The sequence below is a fragment of the Prionailurus bengalensis genome, chromosome C1, assembly GCF_016509475.1.
Source record: "Prionailurus bengalensis isolate Pbe53 chromosome C1, Fcat_Pben_1.1_paternal_pri, whole genome shotgun sequence".
Taxonomy (NCBI): Eukaryota; Metazoa; Chordata; class Mammalia; order Carnivora; family Felidae; genus Prionailurus; species Prionailurus bengalensis.
Window position 1 is genome coordinate 183,309,505 of NC_057345.1, and position 27,991 is coordinate 183,337,495.

A 27,991-nucleotide genomic window follows, 5' to 3' on the forward strand; every position below is an offset into this window, starting at 1 on the left:
GTTCGTTTATTTTTGAGAAAGGGAGAAAGAGCATGAGAGGGGCAGAGAGAAAAGGAGACACAGAATCCAAAGCAGGCTCCAGGCTCGGACCTGTCAGCAGAACCTGACATGGGGCTCACGGGGCTCAAACTCATGAACCATGAGATCATGACCTGAGCCGAAGTCGGACAGTTAGCCAAATGAGCCACCCAGGCACTCCTGTTTTGTTTTGAATTTTAGCAACATAACTTAGAAACAGCAATTTATTCAAAGAATAATTATCATTAATATCTGTTTTCTCAGTGAAACAGGTTCACATGAAATATGTAACATATTGTATTATCTGTAATTTTTTTAAGTTTATTTATTTTAAGAGAGAGAGAAAGAGAGAAAATGAGTGGAGGAGGGACAAAGAGAGAAGGGGAAAAAGGATCCAAGGGGGGCTTCTGTGGTGACAGCAGAAAGCCCAATATGGGGCTCGAACCCACAATCTGCAGATCATGACCTGAGCTGAAGTCAGATACTTAACCAACTAGGCCACCCAGGTGCCCCTATATTAACTTATCTTTAAAGAGACAATATTTAAAAGACATTTTATTTCTTAACAGTTTTATGTTTAAATACTTTTAAAACACATGTAAAAAGAAGCATGACAAAAACTCAGATCATCATTTAAATGTGCAATTCATCCAATTAAGGATAGAGGAGCACTCTTGAATTCCTAAATCCAAAATCCAAAATGGTGTTCTCAGAGTGCCACCTTCTGGTGAATATGCCTTTCCTTGTTGGAAAAAAAAAAAAAGAAACTGAATACTTGCTAATAAATATGGAAAAACCCCTTTCATATATTAATATTTGTTTTATTTTCAAAGAATTTATTACAATATTGCAATTTTGGGTCTGAGGTTTAAAAACTAAAGAAAAATTCAGCTATCTATTTTTTTTTAATTTTTTAATGTTTATTTATTTTGGAGAGATGGGGGGTGTCGGGGAGGGGTGTTGTGGAGAAACAGATAGAAGGAGACAAGGAACTCGAAAAAGGCTCTAGGCTCTGAGCCATCAGCACAGAGCCCCACTCGGGGCTTAAACCCACACACTGTGAGATCATGACCTGAGCCGAAGTTCGACACCCAAACGACCGAGCCACCCAGGCGCCCTGAAAAATTCAGTTATTTAAAACAACAGTTCATACTTCTTTCCCTAAATATTATAAATACTTCTGGAATACAAAAGAAATACTTCTGGAAACACCTAACATTCAAGTAAAAAAATTTTTATTGAATTCCTCAGGTCAAACCTAGTTAGCCAAATTAGCTCAATGACTGAACCAAACATTCTAGCTCTCAATGAACAAAGGCAATAATCTCTGTACCTTTGTGCATGGACTTAAGGAAAAAATATATAAAACTAATCATCTCATGACTGGAAAGTAAAGTACCTTCACTTTCTTCCTGTGAGAAAGTGAACTTAATAAAGACTGCATCAGATAAAGCAAAGCACAGACCTGGTCCTAAACCCCCATCCTCCTTATTACCTGTCTGACCTTGAGTCATTTACTTAACCCAAGTCTCTATTTTACCTTTAACATGGGAATAAGAGCCCTCTCTCAAAATTGTTGTGAGGACCAAGTTAGATAAAATATTTGAAGCACCTAAAATGGTCTAAGTATGGGAAGCACGTATACTTGAAACTACCCTTTCCATTTTCTCTTCCATAGCTGTCTATTGAAGAGACTGAGACAGACAGACAGACATTACTGGGGGGTAGGGTGAGGTGGATGGAAGGCATGAGGCAGTTACTCCACTCCATCAGTCTTATGGAGTTAAAATGAACAGTTTATAATCTTCCATCCTTCAGGTAAGCTATTTATCATTGTAAAATAAAACTGGCTGTTAAGTTCCTTTAAGGATTGCCATAAAATCTTAGTCCACAGTAGGCATTCCATCAGCATTTGTTGAGTGCATAAGTGAATGCAGGATGAGGTTCGTCTGTAGACCTACAGAGGAACTCAAGTAAGTACAACCCTCCATGTTGCACCAGGATGGAGCTTATCAGCTGTGTTCTCAGGACATAACAGCAGGATGTTCTAATAGGAAGCTACTAGAAATTTGAAACTTAATGTGAGCCCCTTGACACTTTATTTACTTCATGTCTCCTGGAGGGGAAGAAAAGGAATTGTTAACCATGGTATTTTTGGGGGGGTCAGGGGTGGGTTAAAGAAACAATTTTCCAAATTTGATGTGTCTTCTTATGCATCATAAGTATCACTACTCTCAGCAGCTCAAATGACAACCTACTGGTTGATTTACATTTTTAAACCTGTGATATCAGGGGCCTGAAACTTGAATTTGGGTATAGAGAGAAAGCGTTCTAATTACTGCCAGCAGGAAGCTTCACAGAAAGTACCATTCCATATGCTTAATGGAATTAAGCTCAAGCCAGTTCAGTAAACGTCCAAAAGCATAAGCTTCCTAATCAGAAATCCCTGGACAACGGAAAACTTGTAAGATACTCATTAAGGCTTTTAAGCACTAAGAGATAAAACGTGGATTCATGGAGTAGGCCTGAGGATACACTGCCTTGCATATTTGTCAGGTTTCTGCCAAGGCTTCTGGCAAGGGAGGCTCAGCAGTAGGACGGTCAGGGACCCAGAGTCTATCACATAAACTCAAATGTCCTCATCTCCAGTTCTCACCATCCTACTCTTTCCCAATAAGTAATCTACCTTTCACATAACAGATCTGGCAAGGCTAGCAATTAAATTACATTGCAGTTTGGCAACCCCCTGAATCAGACTCTATCACTCATTTTTGGCTACATCCAACTTGTAGCTACGAGAAATAAGAGGCTTTTTGATTGCAGTCACAAGGGCTCCTTAGTCCTCTGACCATGTCTTGAGCCAGTTTTAAACTCTGAACTAAGCCATTTCATTCCTTTATTTCTCTAGTGCCTTTGAAAGAATTCAGCCCATCTCATACCCTTTTATCCCAGATCCTACCATATTATCTTATTCCAGCAGCCACTGGGTCCACCAAAAGATTGCCTGTAAAATAAGACTCTTCATTCCAGGAGACCAAGGGCATAATTTAAGTGATTTGTGTACTGTATGCCAGGTACCATGAATGTTCCATTTTCAAATGGAAACTAGATTTTCATTATTCTCAAACCCAACTGGGTCATATAAACAATCCTAGTTCCATCTTTGAGGTGTTTATACATTTATTCAGAGTTCAGTGCAAAATCCTTCTAGGTATATTAGGCGAAAAAGACATTTAACGTAGGGAATTCAGTGATTGAAACAGCATCAGAAGGTCTGGGGTAGCACACCCTAAGTTGAGCTTTCAGGAGAGACTTCTAAGACACTGTGGAACTGAACTTCCAGGAGCATGTCTACTTCTGCCCCAATCAGAACAAAAGGATACACCACTATAACTGTGCATTCAACAACACACTATAGTGGCTGTGACTCTAGGGCTCAGAGAGCCACCATCATCACTGCCCCTGGACACCTATCAAACTGATGACCAGACATTAAGTCCTGCTGGAAAAGGAAAAAAAGTCACATGTTCATGATCTTGCCTGACAGCAGAAACCGCTAAGACGGTGAGAAGGTGGCTGCTGTTTCACTTATGCTTTCCAAACCGCAAATGAGTGTTTATAGTTGTCTAAATCCAATTCACTGCCAAAAAACTAGATGCTATGGAGTCTGAGAGATGGGGTTTTTAGCTTTCCAGCTCACTAGAAAGAAGTGAGATGTATGGTGCCGAGTGGTCATATTTATGAAAGAAAGAAAGAAAGAAAGAAAGAAAGAAAGAAAGAAAGAAAGAAAGAAAGAAAGAAAGAAAGAAAGAAAAAAGAAAAGAAATAGAAAGAAAGAAAGAAAGAAAGAAAGAAAGAAAGAAAGAAAGAAAGAAAGAAAGAAAGAAAGACTCCTAAGTTTCTCATCTGAGCAACCAGCGGAATGGTATTTATGTCTACTAAGAAGGGGTTAGACTACAAAAGGAAAGTTTTGTGGAGAAGTTCAAGAGTGCATTCCTCTGCCTGTAAGGAATACACACAAAACTCATAAGGGTCAAAAGTCAAGTTTGGGAGCGAGTGCGGTATACATGAAGAATGATTATCTACTTCTTTCACCTCCAGATGGCATGAAATTAACATTCATCCCTGAATGTTAGGAAGGGGGCCAAGAGATTCCCTCAAAATGTTTGCAAGTGTCTACAAAGAGAGGAAGCTAACATCTTCACCAACTGGAACTCTGCCCCATCACTGGGTGCACTGACCTCCTCTAGTGCTACCAGAGCAGGGAAAGAACACTGGGAGAAAACAGTTGGTGGGATGACCAGGTGAAGAAGGGGCAAAGAGCACGTGCTCAAGATTAATAAGAGGTACAGAAGATAGATTCCCCTTTCCTGCAAGCCCTAGATGAAATCAAGACTTATGAAATACTGCTGTAGCAGAGATTAGAGACACAGGTAAGAGAAATGTGGTAATAGCCACCATTGGAAGGTCAGGCTGAAGGTTGAAGGTGCCAGATCTCATGAAGGATGAACAAACCTAGAAGAGATGCTCAACACAGAATCTCTTAGCAGCCAGGGCTCATCCAGGGGGTTTCACCTGTCCACACTGAGTCAATCTGTGGACTTCAACTGTCCACAACTGATGAAAAAGCTAGACCAGTTGTGATGACCAACAGTAAAGATATAGTGCCTGGACACCACTCACAGGAGGTTGTCCATCTTATGACCACTGATGAAAAGGACAGCCAATTTGGCTGGATCAGTTATATCAGTAAATCCTCTCTCACTCTTGCCCTCTCTCTTTCTCTCCCTCTTCCTATCTTTCTCCCCCTTCCTCCCTCTCCCTTATTCTCTTTGACCCAGCACCAGGCAACAAGCCCAGGAAGGAGAGACATAGCATGGGAGAGCAGTCCCCACATCTCCCCAACACTGCAACCTCAGGTTTACCTACCCTGTGCAGAGGAGAAGAGCTTTGGATAGAACATGAGATTGAGGTTTTGAAACAGGTGTAGCTAAGTCTTCATAGGCAAAAGTATATTAATGGTGACTGAAAATTTTCTGGAATTAGATCAAAAGGTTAATAAATCTCACTCCTCTTGAGAAAGGATCTTTGGTAGCAGGTATCAAAACATGTAATTATCCTTTACATTCTAGATTTAACCTCGGAGACTTTTCTCTTGCCTGGTTCTAAAAGAACCTTTATTAGGAATTCCTCAGATGGAAAGTGATGGCTTTTTGTATCAAACATTTAATCCAATGACATCTCTACTACACAAGTCAACTCACTCGACTTCCTGAGCGAATATAGATTGATGTTTATTTTCAAAGCTTTGGAGAGTATGGACAAAAGCTGTCCTGAATACTAGCATATTGAGAAAAAGAAAATGGAAAGCCAGTTCAGGAAGACAATCAGGTCTTACAGCAAAAGTAAAGGAAGTGTCACCCAAAAGAAACTGCTTATTTGGGAATAAGAGTAAGTTATGTTTTGTTATGTTTTGTCTGTTTTCCTTAAAAAAAGAAAAAACATATTGTGTTTTATCAGTTTTAGGTGTACTTGTTTGTTTTTAATTCAGCAGTGTGATAGAATTGAAAATCTGCCTCCTTAATTTACTAGTCCCAGTATAGCTGCCCTTTTCTAGGCGTTATAATATTTATAAAATTTCCTTAGCAATATGAGGTTTTGAAGAGTATTTTGATCAGATACAAAAAAATAATGGATTTTTTATTTTAAAAATTATCTTAACTAGGAGAATACAAACATCTACCTTTTGCTTTTGCGGCAGCCAAAAAAAATCTACTTCATCCTTTTCCGAATGAAAACGTGTACATTTTACAAGGGTTTTGCCCCATTGTAAGGAAACAATATATGAAAGGCTAAATTTTTTAAATACGTTAGAGATGATTAAATGTATTACAGTGTCACTCACTATAGGTCCTTTAAATATAGACTTCCAGTGTGATTAATTTTACAAAAATTTAGGTTATACAGAGATTTGTTTCAAGTATTACATAAAATGAAATAAACTTATTCAATCCATGTCTATCTTTCTGAATATTTTCCTAGTAGATGTATAGTTGATGTTGATATAGTATTGTTAGTATTTAGGATTATAGTCACAGTTTTCAAAGTTTAAGTAATAAAATTATGTGTATTTGTATTTTAGGGTAGGAAAATTTTAAGGTAATACTCATTCTACCTTATAATATTGTATTTGATCAAAAACACCAATGGATAAATTTACATTCATTTAACGACTATAATTTAATAACTAATATTTCTTCTATTTTAATGTTAACTTCCTGGTAACATACAAACTGTGCTTTGTGGGCAGTAAATGTCTTTTGAATTGAACAAAAAAAAAATCGTATCTTTTTCACTGTTACTAGTATTTACCAAATTCCATCCTTAACTAAAATTGTAAGTTCTCCTCCACAGTATTTGTGTTTTGACTGATTGATTGCATTTTGTTTGTATTTATTGGTCTCTTTAAATTTAACTTTGCAACTCTTCTTTTTTTAGATGCCTAAAGAGAAACAATGATTGAGTGGCACGCTAGCATGTTTCCACCACAGTGTATCTCAGTGGTGGTGCAGCCCAGAACAAAGGGACATAGAATAGAGGGGGACATTGAGCTCTGTGTACAATGTCTTCCTAGCAGAGCATCCCGCAGGCACCACTAATAGAACCGTAGGTCATCAAATAATTCAAATTACTTCGGACCTCAAGGATATCAGAAGATATCTAGCTAGTTTTGATATTTCTTGCTCCTGGGATTCTAAAATAATATCTGAAAAGTGAACATATGTGGGGGAAGAGAAAATGACTTATTCGGGTTGTTTTGAAAAAAATCACGTCACTTCAACCAAATAATTACATTCTCAGAGATTTTTACCTACTTGTATGACACTTTTCATTGTATCTCTCCATGTTTTATCCACAGCTGTAAATCGTCTTCCTTCCTCGGGCATTTGAGACATGATGTCTGGAGAACTGAAAATAGGCTCCAAATATAGCCATGTGGCTTGGACTTTGAGCCATTCATCCAGAATTTCTTGAAGCAGCAGGAGCTTGCCCTCCCATTCTCTGAGAAGCAAAACACAGTGGTTCAACAGCAAATCAAGCAATGTTTCATATGACAAAACTCACAACGATGCCTAGATTGTCAATCTTGTATGCTGTGCTCTTATTTCCATTTTCATTCACCTACCTACCGTCATTCAATGATAAATCACCAAATTGGTTGTACAAAATATGTCTTAGAATAATAGCATCAATGTTTATGTTGATGCTAAAACACACATTCAGATCTAACTACCTACAAATGGGGTGGTTTCTGTTTATGTCATAGCAATAAACCTTTCTGCAATTCAATTCCATGGCTAGGGGGTACAAATTGAAAAATTAGATTTTGGGGACAGTAATTATGTTCTCAGCGAAGGGCACTGTGAACTTCTTAGGAAAGGTAGTTACATCCATGACTCATTTCCTTTAACATTCTTTTAAAAAAAAAATTGAGCCCAAAAAAACCTTTATTTCCAGAATACAGTATTTCAATTCATAAGATGTAACTGGCCTTTAAAGAAAAATCTACATAATCTAAAATATAATAGTGTGTCATTCATGAGTAGGAAGCATTTTTAACCTGCATTCATTTCTAAATATGGAGAACAAAAATAATGACAAGATTTCCTCAAGAATAAGTATCATAATGATACCATAAACTAATAATTTCATTAAGTACATTCTAAGGTCTCTGTATGGATTTGCTCCCACTTCATAATCCTATAGGGTCCAGTATATGTTTACCAATGGGGAGACTAAGGTACATAGAGGTAAGTACCAGGTTTAAGTTCAGTAATAAATAATAGACCCAGATCTGAACCCAGAGAACTGCAACCACAATGCTACAAGAGATAACATAGCCATCAAGAAGAATGATTGGTTAATGGCAACAGAACTTAGAGATGGGATAGCTTTATGTGTATATTAATACATTACTCATCATTTATAATTAGTGATCTGTAATTTTAGATTGTTAAAACAAAGATATATAAATAGAAGTTTCTAAAAGTCACTGGGCATTATCAAATGCTTTTCTAAAGTACTTCCTTGCAACGTTTATCAATGAATTTGTTTAACCTCCTTTTATAAGAAGAAATGAATGCCTCTACCTTCTGTTGTTCTTTCCTTTTTCCCCATCTAATCCCTGATGGATACAGAAAATTTCCCATGAGCTAATGATCGCATGTAGAGTCCTTAAAAATAGAATCTGAATATGCCACTTTTAGAGTAGTTTTTTTTTTTTATTTTTTTAACGTATCATTATTTTTGAGAGAGAGACAGAGTGCAAGTGGGGGAGGAACAGAGAGAGAGGGAGACAGAATCTGAAGCAGGCTCCAGGCTCTTAGCTGTCAGCACAAAGCCCGATGCAGGGCTTGAACTCATGAGCTGTGAGCTCATGACCTGAGCATAAGTCAGATGCTTAACCGACTGAGCCACCCAGATGCCCCACTTTTAGAGTAGTTTTAAAAATTACTCTTGACGAACATTTGGGAGCAAGCAAGGTAGGAGGCAGAGCAACCAGAGTGACTGGGCCAAAGTCAGGGCATACTCGAGTTTAGGATAATTCATTAATAACCAGAGGCAGATACTACCAAGTAGTTAGCTTTCCCTTGTCATACAAATTCACACTGAAGATGGTAGTCTGATTTGGATTTACTTTTATTTTTTAAGTTTATTTCTTTATTTTGAGAGAGAGAGAGAGAGAGCATGTACACCTGAGCAGGGGAAGGCAGAGAGAGAGGGAGAAAGAAAATCCCCGAGAGCCTGACATGGGGCTCAAACTCATGAACCATGAGATCATGACCTGAACCAGAATCAAGAGTTGGATGCTCAACCAACTGAGCCACCCAGGTGCCCCAGGATTTACTCTCATTTTTAAGGTAAAATATAAACTGGTTAATACAAATCACAAAAATTTTAAAAATGGATAGGACAAGGATTTAATATAATCATCCATGTCAGATGCCTGAAACTCCAGACTAGAGTCATAATATTCATACTTCTGCACTTACCCAGCCATGCATCTTGTACAGGAGTGAAAATTACAATCAACTTTCAAGGATCATCTGCCCTAACCTAATTAGTATATTTGGAAAATGACATTATCTTCAATTTCATAGTTTATGTGTTCTACAAACTATGTACATAGATGTGAAATGATTTTTGAGTCAAACATATACGATCAGATTGTAGGCAATAAAAATGAATATCTGGAGGCTGATTGTCCACTACCTTTGTTATGACTATAGACCATAGCAAAGGAATAAGTACTATTCCAAAAGCAAAGAAGGTTATCAAACCTTACAAACTACTATTTAAAATATTAAGTATGAACTGCAGAATCGATTTTCAAAAAGAACTGTATATTACCTACAAGTTACAATTTTGATAACAGCATTGATGCGTCATATAAATATTACGTTACCTTATTTGTTTTTCGTAAGGCTTAATGAAAGGAGATCCTCGCATAGTTTGTGTTTTAATAATGTGGTCATCCAACAACATCTGAATTTCATCAACTGATGACAAAATAAATGTTCCACTTTCTCTATAAGGAAGAATGACAAATTCCATTGCATCCCACTCATTAGTCATCTTGTCCATGGCCTTTTCGAGAGAATATTCTTTGCTAGCTGCTTCACTAATACCTTCAAATCTATCTAAATAGGGTTCCAAATTCATGTCTAAAAAAGAGAAGACGGTGGAGTCATCTGCTGGCTGCAGTGGGTAACCAACAACATTGGACATGGCCTCCCAGTGCCTGGGGCGCAAACCAGGATTACAGATCACTTGAATGAGAGGAATGTGCTGCTTGAAATCTTCCACCTTTGCTTTTACTTTTTTTGTCATTGCCAATGCATTTGGAGAATCATGGAAGGTTTTTTCCAGTTTATATAGTCCTCTCCAGTAATTTCCAACATCTATTTCTACTTGGTCTGGATTCACCTTATGATATGGTCCTTCAGTCCATCCTCGGTATTTGTTGCTAAATTCTACAGCAGTTTCATAAAGACGAAGATAAGGGTTCAAACCATCTTGGATTTTTTTGCGTTGAGGATATATTGATGGTAGCCAACCAAATGCCTCTTCTTCAGCATTAAATTGCTCAATCTAGAGTGACAGATATTAGATTTATTATTCTGGAAGTGAATGATAATCAGTATTAATTTTTTAAATATTTTTTATCAAATGTGACCCCCCAAACCCTCACTAAACCCCAAAGTTAAACTTAAATCTGGCCATAATCCAGAAACACTGAGCAGTAATCTCTGTTTTCTATTTCTTTTTTACTACATTTTCCAGAGAACACTATCTGGTTAGGTTAGTTAAAATAGTAACAACATATATAAAGAAATCTTTGCCCATCCAGATATATTGAGGATAGAGCATCATTTATTAACAGACAAGAATTTAAGTATTTTCAATACGTATAGGATTGTATCAGGTACTGTGGAAAGCAGAGGAAAAAAGTACTATATTGCAAAATACCAACTCCCAGGAGTCAGTTGCAACTGTTCAACAATGAAATATGGCAGTAGAAAAGAGGTCTTGGATTAGTAGCTCTTTAATATAAATGAATAGTATATACTGAAAATGCTACAACGCTACAACTTAGAGGCAAGGGATCATGGTGAATAGATGCTTACATAGAGAAGACGAGTCTTGAAGATGTGTAGGATAAGAAGAGGCCAAGAAAGCATTAATTTCCTTTTTGTTTAGCAGTGAAGTATGTGAGGATATGGGTGGTTTAGAGGAGAAATGTATAGAATCGAAAAGTGTGAGTTAGGTATATAAATTACACAGGTTACCCAAAATTCCAGTGGCTATACAATTTTAAAACTACAGTTTCTCTTGTCTCAACATGTGTTTACATATTTGTGACTATTATAAACTATTTAATTCCCTGAACTGATACTAAAATCTTTCAATGTAAGAAAAATGGGAAAGCATCATAATATGGTCTGTTTTCATATTCCCCCTTTTTATAAAAAAAATGCAATTAAAAATCTCAAACATCTTATTTGGCAAAGGGTATGACTTTTCCCCCTCCAGCTTCTTCTGATGAGAAAGCTGACTTCTGACACAGCAATATTGGGAACAATGCGGCTTGATGGGAGAAGATAATGGGCCTAATTTAAAAACGTGGCCACCAAATCTACACTGGCTTCTGTGAAGATAGGCAAACTTAAGTAGTAACCAGGTGCTAGCACATAATATAAATGATTAAATGACACAAAATTAAAAATAAGCAGATGGAGATAGAACTATCTCTCAAATAAAAGATGAAGGCCACTGGAATGTTATAACTATCAAAATCAAAAACAAAGCTGCTTCTCCTTGAAGCTTGTCTGTAAGATCTATTTTTGTCATTTGTTTTTTTAAAATTTTAATTCCAGTAGAGTTAACCTATCATATCATATTAGTTTTAGGGGTACAGTGTAGTGATATTTGTGCCATTTATATTATTCTGTAAAGGTAGTTACACTTATACTTGAACCTATTTTTAAAAGGTGAATACACGGTACAGACGCAATGCTCTTTCTTTTCCACTAATTCATCCTCTTAAAAATTTTAAAATTATACCTTGTCTGCTGCTAAATCCAACTTTCCATTCAGTGTTTGAGCCTTTCTCAGGTATCGCTGTACATCCTGAAGGTCTCCGAAGGAGTAAAATTCTTCTGACTGTTTCGCATAACTCTCCAATTCCTCCACAAACCGTTCACACCGTAACTAGTACAAATAATATTTGTTGTTACAACTTTTTAAAGGCAAAACCCCTAGGCATCCCAAGAAAATTTAAATATAAGGATTATCAGAATTATTATCACTGGCAAAATGTAAAGAAAGGAATGATCTGGAAGAGGGCAGGGATCTAAAACATGCAGAATTTTTAACACTCAAGATTTAAAAATAATGGGGACGCCTGGGTGGCTCAGTCGGTTAAGCGCCCGACTTCAGCTCAGGTCACGATCTCGCGGTCCATGAGTTCAAGCCCCGCCTCGGGCTCTGGGCTGATGGCTCAGAGCCTGGAGCCTGCTTCCGATTCTGTGTCTCCCTCTCTCTCTGCCCCTCCCCCATTCATGCTCTGTCTCTGTCTCAAAAATAAATACACGCTAAAAAAATTTAAAAAAAAAGATTTAACAATAATGGATTGAGTTCCTATAATTGACAAATTAGACAAAGTTAAACTTATACTATCAATGTAAGAAATTCTAACCAACAAAATAAGAATGTGTTAAACAATGGTATTATGCTTTAGTATGCTAAAGAATGTATGCTAACAAACAATTTAGAAGAATTTTTTAATTTATAATCATCAAGTATGGGGTTAAAAGAAAGTTCCACTTTTTTTAAGGGCAATAAAGAGATCCCTGGCATTTTTATAAACAATGGAAAAAGACAGACTTTCTTTAATCATGTTCTGAATGCAGTAGTTTTTCAACTTTCAATCCTAAAACAAAATATTCCAAGGTTATCTTCCTTGTCTTATGGGCTTTTTTCACAGGAAATGTGCAAGGACAAGGTAAGTAAATCCAGATTTTAAAAACTAAAAACTATAGCCTTCCAATATAAAACAGGTTTGTTTTGTGTAATGAGAAAAGCTCATTACAAAATTGTCACTGGTAAGGCACTCCAAATTAAATGGCTCTTAAAAAAAATGCCTCTTAATAAAATATTCAAAGTCAAATCTGGGTTATTCAAAAATAGATTTTATATTTTATGGATTATCTAGGCTTGTTTCTGTCTTCTTTAGTTCATGGCAATTTTACTGCGCTGGCTCAGTTGGGGAAGGAAAATGAGAGGATGAAATTCATCAATATTATGTGTAGTTTCCAGAATAGTAAACTTTGGGGCGCCTGGGTGGCTCAGTCAGTTGAGCATCCGATTTCAGCTCAGGGCATGATCTCACGGTTCGTGAGTTCGAGCCCCGCATCGGGCTTTGTGCTGACAGCTCAGAGCCTGGAGCCTGTTTCAGATTCTGTGTCTCCCTCTCTCTCTGCCCCTCGCCCACTCGCGCTCTGTCTCCCTCTGTCTCAAAAATAAATGAACATTAAAAAAAAATTAGAATGGTAAACTTTACAACAAAGTGTAGATAATTCTGGGCCACCTAGCAATTTTCTAAAAATCTATTATAGTGTAACTTCTTTGTCTAATACTATCATGATGTTTTCTACAGGTTTAGAAAATTCTGAAATGACCTAAAGGTACAACAGAAATATAGACTACAGGTTGTTTTTGTTGTTTTTAAGTTTTGTTTTTTTGTTTTGTTTTTGAGAGAAAGCGCGTGTGTGCGCAAGTAGAAGAAGAGCAGAGAGAAAGAGACAGAATCCCCGGCAGCCTCCACACTCCGCACAGAACCCACACGCAGGGCTCAATCTCAGGAACAACAAGATCATGACCTGAGCCAAAATCAAGAGTCGAGTGCTCAACTAACTGAGCCACCCAGGTGCCCCTAGACTACAGGTTAAAATAAAGGTTTTTATTTAAGCCTATTAATTATTCTCTAAACAACGATCCCCTGAATTAATTGTATTTTCTGTAATGTGATAGGAAGAGGCTAGACTTTCTATCAAAGGACATCTCTCCTGGCTGACCAGGCACAAGTCTCTTCACTTTGGGAACCTCCGTTTCTTCATCTGTGAAATGAAACTGAAAATACTAAACCGTTTATTGATACAATAGCTATGGAGTGTTCACACTGTTGTAGTGTGTCAGGCACCGCACCGGCCCATGGGTATAAATGGAGGAAAGGAACAAATCAAACAGCCCTGCTGTCAAAGAGCTGACCGTCTACTGGGGAGATGCACCTGACGATAATAACATAAACAATCAGGTACTTGGTCCAGTGGAGATGTGTTAAAAGTGTAATGGAAGCAGAGAGGCAGAATTGAGGTCTGATTGAGCGGAATTCTGAGAAAGTCAATCAGGTACACAGATAGACAAGAACGTGTGTGGGCCAGCTGTGTGCTCACAAGCCAATGGAGAGAATGTGCAAGAGAGGAGAGGTGTAGGAAGGCAGGGACCTAAAAGTTGCTCAGGGTTGCTGAGAAGTCAAGAACAAGGAGTGGAGGAGGTAGAAAATGAAGCTGGACAAGTAGACGAGGGGACATCCCAAATCATCCTCTATGAAAGACACACAAAATGGTAAGAGTCACTGAATGTCAGAGCAAAGACTCTGGGCATAATTATTAGGTGAGTTTGAGTGACTATGAAGCTCTTCACCAAAAGAGCTTTGATGTTACACAGTAAAAATAACTCAAAAGAGTACTATAAGCTGTATAAGATAAACACTATTTTTATTAATGGTCATTTGTGAGCAATATATTAGAAGTTTTTGCCCTTGAAAATCAAGAAAGGATACCATATCGATGCAGTATGTATACCATCTTCTACTAAAATTGATGATATGAGAAAGCTTACATATGTGACCCTGTGAAACAGAGTTGACAATGATATGTAAGAGGTTAAAACTTAAACATTTCCAGAAAATGAAAATAATTTAAAATATCTATGATGCCAACCTTAAGACCTTCTTGATATTGTTCTGTTTTTTCCTTAATGATTTTCCTGTGCTCATCAAAAATTTCATCCATTCTTCCATACCATTGGAAAACATTATTATTTAGCCTGATGTCTGCTGGAGAGAAGTTGGTGCACTCGATGAGGAAGGCAAGGCAGTTTTTAGAATCCACCAGTCTCTGTTCCAATTCAACCATGTCAGTCGTCTCTACTTTCTGAATATAAGCCTGCAGGAAAATAAAAATTACAAATGGCATTTTAATGAACAGCTCAAGTCAAAAAAGAGGCTGTGGAGATGCTTTGCATTAATACGTACAGACTTCTTAGCAGTGTAGACTTTTGGTTCAAGACAGGAGACTGCAGCACAGTTTACTTCTCATTGGTTCCAAGCACCTCCTCACAACAGCAGTGGGGAAAAAAATACAAATACTGGGCAACACATAAAAAAGAAAACCATGGGACACCTGGGTGGCTCAGTCGGTTGAGTGACTGACTTCAGCTCAGGTCATGATCTCATGGTCCGTGAGTTTGAGCCCCGTGTCGAGCTCTGTGCTGACAGCTCAGAGCCTGGAGCCTGCTTGGGATTCTGTATCTCCCTTTCTCTCTGCCCCTCTCCTGCTTGTGCTCTATCTGTCTGTCTGTCTCTCTCTCTCAAAGAATAAACATTATTAAAAAAAAAAAAGAAAAAGAAAAGAAAACCAGAGGGGCACCCAGGTGGCTCAGTGAGCTAAGTGTCCGACTTTGGCTGAGATCATGATCTCTCAGTTTGTGAGTTCCAGTCACACATCGGGCTCTGTGCTGACAGCCCAGAGCCAGGAGTCTGCTTCAGATTCTGTGTCTTCCCCCTCTCTCTACCCCTCCACTTTTCTGTCCCTCTCCTTCCCTCCCTCCCTCTCTCTCTCTCTCTCTCTCAAAAACAAATAAATATTAAAAAAAAAAAAGAAAGAAAGAAAGAAAACCAGAGAATGTTATGGTTTTCTGGGAGAGATGAAGCAGATAATATCCTCTCTTCTTTCAGAATAGCATTTTGGGGCACCTACTACAGTGCCTGACATCGTGCCAGGTGCTGGAAATTCTGCACCTGACAGGGTCAACAGACTGGGGCTCTGCCCTCAGAGACTTTCTGGACTAGCTGGGGAGACAACTGTTAGTCAAATCCCCACCACCGCAACAAATGTAAAAGTGCAAATTTGCAGCGGACACCAGCCCTACAACACTTTCCTTAATGACAAAAACGAAAATACAGCTACGGGCAGATTTCATAAGAAATGGGCTACACCTGTATGAGGAAAACTACAATACTTTATTGAAGGATAGGTTTACAGTTCTAAATAAATGTAGAAACATATGTTAAGATGTAATATTCTCAAGATGTAAATTCTCCTCCACTGAGGAGGATTTCAATCAAAATTTGAATTTCAACGGAAAGTGCAATGGCATTTCAATTACACGAAGAGCTCCAAAATTTCACTTCCCCCAGTGGTGAAAACTCTGCCCTGTGGTGTCTTCTCAGGCTGACTGTGGCCATGTGACCTGCTTTGGCCAATGAGATGTTAGCTAATGTGGTGCCCAGAGCAACTTGAAAAGCACGTACACCTGGACTTGCTTTTGTGTCTCCACCATGCCTTGAGAACACGCCCAGTGAGCCTGCCGGAGTGTAAGAAACAAGTGGAGCAGAGTCAAATTGCCGAAGAGAGTTACACCGGTCAACCCAACTGAGAACTAGCTGACCCAGTTGAGTGAGTGACCCAATCGTTACCAGAACTGGCTTGTGAGTACCCAGCCTGAATCACCAAACTTCAGACTCATGAGCTAAGAATAACAAAACAAAACAATGCATGATTTTAAGCCTCTTAACTTTTGGAGTGACTTGTTATTGTATTATCATGTTGACAATAACAGCTGGGGAAAAACAATTAACTTATACACATACGGCTATAAAAAGTTTATAAATAATACCTTCATTTCCATTAGTTCTGCTGTATTTGGAGGAGTGCTAAGAGCTTTTTCAGCTATCTTCTCAAATTCATCACATAATCTGAAACACCAAACAAAATTAATCTTATACAATTCAATTTTATTCCTAAATACATCCCTATATACTATTTAAATGTGCCACTGCAGGGGCGCCTGGGTGGCGCAGCCGGTTAAGCGTCCGACTTCAGCCAGGTCACGATCTCGCGGTCCGTGAGTTCGAGCCCCGCGTCGGGCTCTGGGCTGATGGCTCAGAGCCTGGAGCCTGTTTCCGATTCTGTGTCTCCCTCTCTCTCTGCCCCTCCCCCGTTCATGCTCTGTCTCTCTCTGTCCCAAAAATAAAATTAAAAAAAACGTTAAATAAATAAATAAATAAATAAATGTGCCATTGCAAATACTACTCAGTCATCAAAAAAAGAAAAAAAAAGAAATCTTCCCATTTGCAACAATGTGGGTGGAGCTAGAGTGTATTATGCTAAGTGAAATAAGTCAGTTAGAGAAAGACAAATACCATATGATGTCACTCATATGCAGAATTTAAGAAAGATAGATGAACATATGGAAATGAGAAAAAGAAGGGAAAAAAAAAAAGGAAACAAGCCCTAACAGACTCTTAATGATAGAGAACAAACTGAGGGTTGATGGAAGAAGGTGGTTGGGGGGTGGGCTAGACGGGTGATGGGTATTAAGGAGGGCACTTGTCGTGATGAGCATTGAGTGCTGTTTGTTGGCAATGAATCACTGAATTCCACTCCAGAAACCAATATTGCACTGTATGTTAACTAAATTTTTTTTAAATGTGCCATTACATGAAAAATAAAGATGCTCTTATCTGTATGAGATCTAAAAAATTAAAAGCAAATTTGTGTCCATACTCATTCAATACACGTTTAACGATCATCTATTGCATACCCAACTATAATATTAAGTGACAGAGATAGAGAAGTAGAGAAGATATAATAATGATTCTCAAGCAGTTCATAATACTATATAAAAGACAGGACCATAAACAATCACTTCTAATCTAGAATTTTAGGAGCCTTACCAGAGATTCAGTTGAGATAACACCAAAAAGGTGTTACTAAATAAGAGAGTGATTCACTCTACTTGCAGGGAATGGTTAAAATGGGTCTATATGTTCAGAAACTTCTGGTGATACACAAATATCTCCTGCTCATTTTGGCTGTGGCCAATATAATGAACTTACTGTGAGGTTAAAAAAAAAAAAAGTAATGAAAGCTAAAAAAGTCCAGGTAAAATGTGTAGAAATTTCTTCAAGAAGATTGGCTGTGAGATGAAAGAGAGAGAAATAACATGGTGATGAGGTTGGGTTGAAGTCGGGGGGAGGAGGTGGAAGACGAAAGAGGGTTTTGAACACGATTTTAAGTTTGAAAGGCAGAAGCCACAGCAAAGGAGAGATTTAAGTGAGATACAGAGGAGACGGATGACTGGCTGAACCAGCTCCAGAAGGATGGAGGGCAATGAGGTTGAGCCCATAGGCAAAGAGAAGAACTTTGAGTGGTGTGATAGACTCTCACCCTCTGAAAAATGCAGAGACAAGGATGAGGGGTTCATACAGAGGTGAGTTGAGACATGTAGAGGCAAGAAGTTGAGGCATTCGTATCTAATGGCTCCACTAATATTCCAGGTACGTCCTCTGTAAATCCGATGAGTGTGGTGAGAGGTAGTATTAGGAGAAAAAAGGGAAGTAGAACTGATACGAGCTCAGAGGGCAGTTTGGAGGCAGGGAAAATAGCTATGAAATTAAAAGAAATATTTCACTCAGCATGAAAAGCTACAAGTAAAAGACATTTTCACTATTCTTCCACAACTTTTAGAAGAAAAGGTGCTTTTACAGCTGAATATAGGATTCTAGTTCCTGGAGAATCTCTCCACAAGTCCTCTTTCCTCAGAGTGTCTGTGAAAGGAACACAAGTCAGTCCTAGTTGTTAAAATATACCATGCCATTTTCTTTTTTTTTTAATTTTTTTTTCCAACATTTATTTATTTTTGGGACAGAGAGAGACAGAGCATGAATGGGGGAGGGGCAGAGAGAGAGGGAGACACAGAATCGGAAACAGGCTCCAGGCTCTGAGCCATCAGCCCAGAGCCCGACGCGGGGCTCGAACTCACGGACCGCGAGATCGTGACCTGGCTGAAGTCGGATGCTTAACCGACTGCGCCACCCAGGCGCCCCGTACCATGCCATTTTCATACCTCACACCCTTCTACGTGTTACCTTTTTCTACCTGGAATTCTTTTACTTACATTGTTCCCCTGGCAGACTCCTACTACTCATCCTTCAAAATGAATTCACATATTCTCTTCCTCTTTGTAACTAGCTTTCCCTTGATTTTCCTCTCTTCCCCAGCCTCCACGGTGAAAGAATTTCATCATTTCCTTCTCTGTTCTACTTCCGTAGCTCACTACAATGTTTACCGAGTCCTATCGTAATTTATCAGTTTGTTGTATGTCTATTTCCTCTACAACATTGTAACTTCCTTCAGCAGATTTGTTCATATTTAGAGTGTAAGTACCTACTGTTGTGCCTAATACAAGCTTCCTTCAGGCTTTTACACAACCTGAATATTCTTTTCAAGGATCTAATTTTTCCTCTAATCCTGTAACTGTTAGAAAATTTCTGAGTATTTGGTGGGGGTGGGGAGGATTTTCCACGTAACTGATACCAGAAAAGAGGTTCCAAGAGCAACACTAAAACCAGTTGTTGAAAGACTAGTTCTACTTCTTGCCTTAAATCAACAGGTATTCTGCTTTACATCTTAGCATTCTGTGAGTTTATTTAACATGAGCCAGTTTTCCTAAAAATCTCCAGGTTAGTCAACAAGTAAGTTTTAGTTAAGACAACAAGTTATCATAGCTTTGGAGAGTAATTACAGTAAGATGAAGTTCCAAATTTGAGGATCCATCAGGACCCATGACAACTACTGGGTAAATCCACTTTGAAAATCCATTTTGTATACTGATTATACAAACTTATTGTTCCCCTTAGTGAAGTCAGATAACACCCATCTTACATGTACAAACAAAATGTACATTTTTTTTTCAATGTTTATTTATTTTTGGGACAGAGAGAGACAGAGCATGAACGGGCGAGGGGCAGAGAGAGAGGGAGACACAGAATCAGAAACAGGTTCCAGGCTCTGAGCCATCAGCCCAGAGCCTGACGCGGGGCTCGAACTCACGGACCGCAAGATCATGACCTGGCTGAAGTCGGACGCTTAACCGACTGCGCCACCCAGGCGCCCCCAAAATGTACATTTTAATACCCCCTTAATTGAGACAATCGGGAAGGCGCATTTGTGGTGAAAAATAATAATAGTCACAAAATAACAAAACCAAGTAGAAATACGTTTGGCATTATCTTTTCGGAGGGTCACTGATGACACTGTTCTAATCCCTAATTTTATTTGAATGACAATTGGTTCTATCTAACATCCCCCTGAAAAAACTAATCAATATCACATAAATACCTTGTATTTACTTCCTGATGATTTCTGAACATTTTAGCTATAAGTCTTCCACAAATCATGTCTGCTCGCTTCACCAAAGCTCTGATTAATTCCTCACAGCGCATTTCAAACATTCCTAAACGGATAGTCTACAATGATAAGTATTAAAAGCTTAATAAACATAAAAAGAAATTAAAAAGTCCCACACTTTTGCCTCTCCCACAATATTGGTTTTGTGTGTGCATGATCTAACAAGATTGAGTTTTTGTGGGTTTTTTTTTTTTAATATGATGCAGGCAGGATTTTCTAAACGCTCATTTGTATTTTACAACTATCTTCTGGGTAAATCTCCTTCAAGAGTTTGTTATCTTGGAAGCCAATTCTATTTCAGGACAACAAATGGATATAAGAACTTTGGAGAATCGAGTTATTGCAAAATAGATAGTAAGGGATTTAAATGCTATAGATAGTAAGGGATTTAAATGCTATATTTGCTCTATACAAAACAGGAATGCGTGCTTAGGGTGGAAAATGTGGAAACTATAAAAAAGGACAAAGGAAAATTTTAAATTACCAGTCTCTTACTAAACAGAAGCAATCACATTTTGGTATAATTACCATATTTTCCAAAGGATTTATAAACATTACAGCAAAAAAAAAAAGTAACTTCTTGGAATTTTTGACGGCTCAAATCATGTAAGTACTTAAAAGTCAGGCTTGAAATACTAGGCTTCCAGCCCTATAAGCACAAGAGCCCTGTGCAGGGCTCGGCCATGTTTGGCACACGGAAAGGCAGTATTTTCCCTGTTGAGAGTAACGGTCTGATTCTTTCACTGCATGGTCTACAAACACATCCTAATGAAATTGGGAAAAGATCGTTAGTTACAAAAGAACAGCTGTGCAAGAATGGATCATTCACCTTTCTAGATGTGTACTGTATTTCCTCTATTAGTTTTTGGTACTTGCGAATTTCTTGTATTATTTTCTCATAATTATGATTTTCTTCAAGGAAAACATCAACATCTTGCTCGGCTTTTCTGGTGATCAGAAAGTTGTACTTGTCGTAGAATCTGAGGTGCTCCAGAGGTGCCACGCTCTCTCTCATTATCACCTCCCTCACCTTTTCTTTGTGGGCCTCAATAATTTCATTCAGAATTATTGGCTTCAAGGTTGTTGGTTTAGACTTACTTTCCTAAACAAAGGGAAAAATAACGTTCGTTTTGAAAAATAAATTTAGGTAGCCTTAGTATTTATCTTTGCAAAAATGCCAATCGTACCGTATTGTCTTTTATTTTTTCCTCACAAGGTCTTTTTGATTTTCTAATCTCTGTAGAAAGATATTCAGTCTAATCACAGAAGATATTAAATATCTAAGTTTCATTTAATTTTTTGTTTTCCTTCAAGGCTACCCGGTTGTGTTTTGTTTTTCCAAATGGATGAAAGAACTGTCACTTGAAAATATACTCAGAATAAGAGCATACAAAAACACCCAAATCCACATTTTATGTGTGCAGTTGTAAATGCTAGCTTTCCGAAGGTAGTGCTTGCATTGTACTTTATTTTTAAAAAATAAGCCAGCTCAATGTCATATCATCATATTCTTTGATGACAGTACTTTTTCACCTTGAGGGGTAATCTGTCTAGAACAAAGAAAGATTGTTTACTCATTCATTGACCTTTGATCTTTGATTCTGTGAACAGCAACTAGAGCAGACTAATCCCTAGTTGCACAATGTGCATTCTGCTATTAACATAGGAATAATGGATCTGATAACAATTTTTAATAAGCAAATCTCAAAGGCTCGTCTCCTCTTTTCAAATAGGAGGGCAAGTAAATGTGCCTGCATGGTTTATTATCTTGAATCAAGTTACATTTAAAAATATATATGCTCTACCTCTCATTCAGAAGAAGATATTTTTAACTGTAACCAACAAAAACTATCATCTTTAGTGGATATTCTACAGCATTCACTTGATAACATCAAAGGATTCCTTAGAAAACTGGGTAATTTAGGGGCGCCTGGGTGGCGCAGTCGGTTAAGCGTCCGACTTCAGCCAGGTCACGATCTCGCGGTTCTTGAGTTCGAGCCCCGCGTCGGGCTCTGGGCTGATGGCTCAGAGCCTGGAGCCTGTTTCCGATTCTGTGTCTCCTTCTCTCTCTGCCCCTCCCCCATTCATGCTCTGTCTCTCTCTGTCCCAAAAATAAATAAACATTGAAAAAAAAAATTAAAAAAAAAAAAAAGAAAAAAAAAAGAAAACTGGGTAATTTATTCGGGTATCTGAAGTGCATTTGCCCACTATGCCCCCTAGTGGGATTTTAGGAAATTCTACTGCTTAGAACTAGATGCTTCTTGAGAACTTTAGTGAAAAAATTGTATTTAAAAATTTTTCAAACTATTTATTTTAGTGGGGGGGGGGGCAGAGAGAGAGGGAGAGACAGAATCCCAAGGAGGCTCCGTGCTGTCAGCGAGGAGCCTGACGCAAGGCTTGATCTCACAAACCATGAGATCATGACCCAAGCCAAAACCAAGAGTCAGACGCTTAACTGACTGAGCCACCCAGGTGCCCCCAAAAAAGTGTATTTTATTTTCACTTTCAGTTTCTATCAAAGATTGTGATAAGAACAGTTCTTACGAAAGTTCTTCCATGAATGCCACTTCTGCAGTTGTTGTCAAAGGTCATTGAAACCAAGTTCAATCATCTTACTTGAAGTACCACCTATATTGCTTGTTTCCAAACCTAACTGATCACTAGAAAAATATCCCTAGATGATTCTTGCAAACTATTTCTAAGAACCAACTATCATGTTGAATCCACGTCTCTAGGGCAAGAGGTGGTGATGATGGATTTGTATTTTTAAAGTGTCACCAGGTGATGGTGACATGTAGGATTTCAGAACATTACCTCATGTACAATGTCCCATTTAAGACCTCCCTCTCAAAATCTGATACCAGGAAAAATACCTGAGCAGTCTAAATTAACTGTTTAATCCTAGTTAAAACATGTCCAATTTTCCTCTTCACTTTAGAAACCAGGAAACTTAGAGCTTTATTTTATTTTAAAGTTTGTTTACTTATTTTCAGAGAGAGAGAGAGAGAGAGACAGAGAGAGAATCCCAAGCAGGCTCTGCACTGTCAGTACAAAGCCCCTCTCAGGGATCCAACTCATGAACCATGAGATCATGACCTGAGCCCAAACCAAGAGTGGACTGCTTAACCGACTATAGCACACAGGTGCCCCTGGAGCCATATTTTATAACCATTAAATCATAGCAACTGTATTCATTCAAATAATGGTAATCCTTTACTCCACTTTGAGCCCATCTAGTACAGTAAAACCTTGGATTGCGAGTGACTTGTTCAGTGAGCGTTCTGCAAGATGAGTGAACATTTCTAATAAATTTTAACTTGGTAAATGAGCGATGTCTTGCAATACAAGTAGTACATGATCCTGAATGTCACATGATCACAAATGAGTCAATGGTTCTTGAAATTCACTTTGATATACAAGTGCTTTGGATTACAAGCATGTTTCTGGAATGAATTATGCTCGCAAATCAAGGTTTTACTGTTATTCTTATTAACTTGTTATATTTGTTTCATAAGCTCCCTCAAAAGACATTCTTGAAAAAAGGCAGTGTATGACCAGAGAAGGAGGCAGTAGACTGAAATTAAACAAAAGACAAAGCAAACTACGTTTCTCGAGAGACTTCTATTTTTGGCAAAATGAGGAATAAATAACCTGAAAATAACTGTCTAGTTCAAAACATAGAAATATATTGGAAAAATTGCCAAATTTAGCTTTTATAATACATAGCTAAGGAAGCAGTAATAGGGCAAGTCTAGGGGCCAAACGGCAGAGAACACGTGAATTGAGAGGCAATTGTGTGCAGAAGTGAGCAACTGCCCTGGAGATTGCTGATCGCTGGTGGCCTAAGCTTTGCTTTCATGAGTCTCCAGCAAAGTGGGCTTATGTGCAGGGGAGGAGAATGGAGTGAGAAAAAGGCTGTCAGGAAACAAAGCCGCAAGCCTGAGCGAGAAGGGAAGTCATAACTGATACACCAGTGGGAAGCCAAGAACACTGAAATGTGACACAAAATTTCAGAATGCTGAAAGGTGATGGAACCTTTCAATGAGGGGGCAAAATTAAGGAAAATATCCTGGTTAGACCTTGTTTTTCAGTGGAGAAGAAAAGGATGGCCATCGTAAGAATTTATGACCACCAGCCTGTTCTCAGATTTGGGTAAGCATTCACACGGCCAGTGTTTTCCATGAAATTCTCAGCAAGAATTTTGTTAAAAATCATCCTTGGTAAGGGGCGCCTGGGTGGCTCAGTCAGTTGGGTGACCGACTTCGGCTCAGGTCTTGGTCTCACAGCTCGTGAGTTCGAGCCTTGCATGGGGCTCTGCGCTGACAGCTCAGAGCCTGGAGCCTGCTTTGGATTCTGTGTCTTCCTCTCTTTGTCCCTCCGCTGCTTGCACACTGTCTCTCTCTCAAAAATAAACATTAAAAAAAAAAACAAACAAAGGTCCTTGGTCTGCAGAGGCCTCCAGAGTAAAATATGCAAATTCTAAAGGAACCAATTTAAATTAAGGCCTCAAGGATTTCCCTGCATGAAGTTCTTACATTTGTAAGCCCATAATAAGGTAGAAAGAGAGGAATGTGAACAGGGAAGGGCAGTGGGGAGCAGGGAGAGCTAAAATGTATCACTAATATTCCATTTCTCTAGTTAGATTGTAAGTAGATAGGGGTTAACTTTACTCCCACTTAAAACTACACAATAGTCTCTTGGACTCCTGTATACATGAAATATTTGTAAACTATTTTAAAACTAAAACAAGAAAGGACTGGTTGGAGTTACAAAGCTTGAAAACCTTCCAAATTAAGGAATTAGACACGCTCGTTTCATATACTAGATTGCAGTAACTACTTTTGAAATGTCATAGTCCAGCATAGCTTTGCTAAATAAATGGCCAAAGAGAGGAGGGAAGTAGAATCTATGATTTGGAAGTACAGAGACATTACTACTTATGGGAAAAGATATTTGAGGAGAGTCTCATCAACTGGGGGACAGTTTTACAGAGCTAGCAAAATGTAATGGAGGTCTATGGCATGGCCTGTGTGCTACAGCCAATACTCACTGACTGCTTTAAACCTGGTCACAGCTTAAAACTTTCCCTTAAGAAAATTCTCAGTCTAGTGGAAGACTAGACTAAGAAACTAGGAATACTGTAAGAGCAGCTAATGGGAAAATAGTATTTTTTTTAATTAAAATTTTCTGATAAGTCAATGTTACTAGGCCATTTATATTATGCAAAGCAGACGATATGTGTCCACAGCTTTTAGAGGTTGAAGTGAATATCATCATGAAAATTCAAACAATCATAATATCCTTGTTACTTACCCATTTGGAATACAATTTGGTCTCAACTCTTGGCACAAAACTGACAGCCTTAATCATGATATCATACACATTTAGAAGGATGTCTATATAGTCATTGAACTCAGGTTCAAACTTAATGGTGTCATTTTCAAGAATCAGCCTCATGATGAAACCTGGATGTTCAAAAGCTCTAACAGAATCCTGCAAAAAATATTCATAAGTGTATGTGAATATTTATATGAATTGAGAGAGACTCAAGAGTGCACTGGTCCCAATTAGAACACATGGGAACTCACCCTTCCTCTTATGCCCTAGAAAATTAAGCCAATGAGGAGCTCTACTAAAAAGGTCAAGAGCAATTTCCAGCTAGACTTGTTGGTATCTAGTATTCACTGGGCCTACAGATCAATTATAGTGTCAAGGTTCCAGAAAAAGGAGGATATGCATAGCAGTGGGGCTCTAGAATCACATAAGAAAGAGTCCAAGAGAACATTTAAATTCTTAGGCCCAGCTCACATTCTAACAGGATCTTCTTCCAGAAAGAAAAGAGTTCCTTGCAGAAATCTCCAGCCATCATGACCCAAATTTCCCAATAATGAGAATTTTCACTTCTCTTCACTAATCCGCAGCAATGTGATGAGAATCATATATCCTGAATATTCAGGTTGACGCTAACTTTTTTACAACAGGTAAGTGGTCTAAAGATTTACTTCCTCATCTTCTACTGGTAGATTTTTTTTTTATCTTTTCCCTTTTGAAAATAAATTAGTAGATGAATACTGGTGTAACTACACCATACTTACTGGTGGTCGTGCAATTAGGTCTGTGAAATCCTGCATGGAGACCAAAGTGAGTTCCTGCAGCTGTAAAGTCATAAGTGTAGCAGCACAGTTGAAAAAAGATTCCAATTTGGCATTGCTGTCACCAGTTGGCAATTGCTTTTTTTTATTACCTTGGTAATAAATATTCTGCACTTCTGGAAACCACCTTGAAAGCACAAAAGACTTTTAGAAGTTAATACTTTCAGTGAATTACTCCTTTTACATTAAGCATTAACAGTAACTTCTGGACATCCAAAGGTCTTCACAGAGAGCTGTATTGCTCACTGACATTATCCACCCTCTGAAATGTAAGCAGTAGCATATTTCACTTTTGCTAGGAAAAGAAATGTTCATCATAGCCGATAGAAAATGACTCAACAATGTGATGCTGTAAGAAAAAACTGTAAGTCTAACTCCTGAAACTAGGATTCCTATACTACTGAAATAAAAACTATTGGATATTACAAAATACTCCTTACCAGTCTCTAAAATGTTCCTCAGGGAACGAATTTGTTAAACGTAATGTAAATATCTGATTAGACCAAGAGAGTTATTTGGTTCAACCAAATAGGTTGAATTTTATCCTATGCTTTTTCACAATGACTTGAAAACAAGACAAACCAATAAAATCAAGTATCTATGTTCTTATTCCCCTCAACGTGAAATCCGGAAAGAATGACTGATTTAAAACAAAGTTTCAAATGTGTATGTATCTTTGTAATAAAAGGCTAACAGTAAATTTATAAACAGAAAAATTCAAGTTTTCAATTTATAAAACCACTAACACTACAAAATTAAGGAATGTTGATATTTCTTTCATAAGAGATCATGGATTTTTTTAAAAGTAGAGTGCACATATTTTCAGGAGTTGCCCGAATGCTCCAAGAGAGATCTGAATATTAAATATATGTATTCATTCCTTTAACAAATACGTGTTTAGCCTCTATTGTGCATTAGGACCAGTGTCACAAGAGATATAAAAAGATATGACATCATCCTTTCTCTTATAATAATGAAGGCAATGTGTCATAGCAGAAAGACAGTCTTGAAGTCAAAGGATTAAAATATAAGTTTCCATGTAAGTAACAGAGAAGGGTTTTACAATGAAGATGGCATTTCACTGAAGGATGGAAACGAAATGAGGAAGATTGTGAGAAAACGACCTGCAGTAGAAGTAGGATAATAAGAAAAAAATAGGTGGATAAGTGGGGCTAATATATGTGAATCATTTCATTGTCTGTAATAGAGATAATGTAAAGATTTCTTCCTAGAATAGGAAGAAATAAGTGGGAGAAAGTCTGTAAGGACTTTTGCACAACTTGAGAACTGAACACAAGAAGTTGGCACAGCCTCATGCTCCAAAATAAAGCCATGGTAGATAATTCTCCGGTAAGTTGTCATTGTTTAAGCAATAAATAAAGAGGACAAGAGGCAAATACCAAGTAGTGAAGGGCAAAGCTAGATTAAGAAAGGAGACTGAGAGACTTCCAGTAGTTCAGACAAGAGATGGACTAAGTTTGGGGCTGTATCACTGGAAAAAGCGTTTGTCTTTTTTTTTTTTTTAAAGAAAATCTAAAAGTTTTTCAGCCATTGTCCCAAAGGCTCCCTATTATGTATAAAACATTTGGTACAAAATTGTTACTCAGTCTTCAAAGTACTTATAGGCTAATAGAGGGAGGAAAAGACAAACACATAAATACATAGTATGAAAGGAAGGAATTCTAACAGAGTAAAGTATCAGGGGTATTCAGAAGGGAGAGATAA

The 27,991-nt window shown here is 38.0% G+C and overlaps 1 protein-coding gene across 1 annotated transcript in view; it reads right to left on the bottom strand.

Annotated features, from left to right (window-relative positions):
* Window positions 1-27,991, bottom strand: part of DNAH7 (dynein axonemal heavy chain 7) — a 272,118-nt gene that overhangs the window by 193,324 nt on the left and 50,803 nt on the right. The window contains exons 11-19 of the mRNA XM_043577362.1: window positions 26,210-26,393; window positions 25,428-25,607; window positions 20,944-21,216; window positions 20,046-20,173; window positions 16,540-16,618; window positions 14,583-14,807; window positions 11,644-11,790; window positions 9,485-10,170; window positions 6,894-7,080 (exon numbers count right to left, since the gene is read on the bottom strand). Coding sequence (XP_043433297.1) covers window positions 6,894-7,080; window positions 9,485-10,170; window positions 11,644-11,790; window positions 14,583-14,807; window positions 16,540-16,618; window positions 20,046-20,173; window positions 20,944-21,216; window positions 25,428-25,607; window positions 26,210-26,393 — 2,089 coding nt within the window. The remainder of the gene's footprint in view (window positions 1-6,893; window positions 7,081-9,484; window positions 10,171-11,643; window positions 11,791-14,582; window positions 14,808-16,539; window positions 16,619-20,045; window positions 20,174-20,943; window positions 21,217-25,427; window positions 25,608-26,209; window positions 26,394-27,991) is intronic.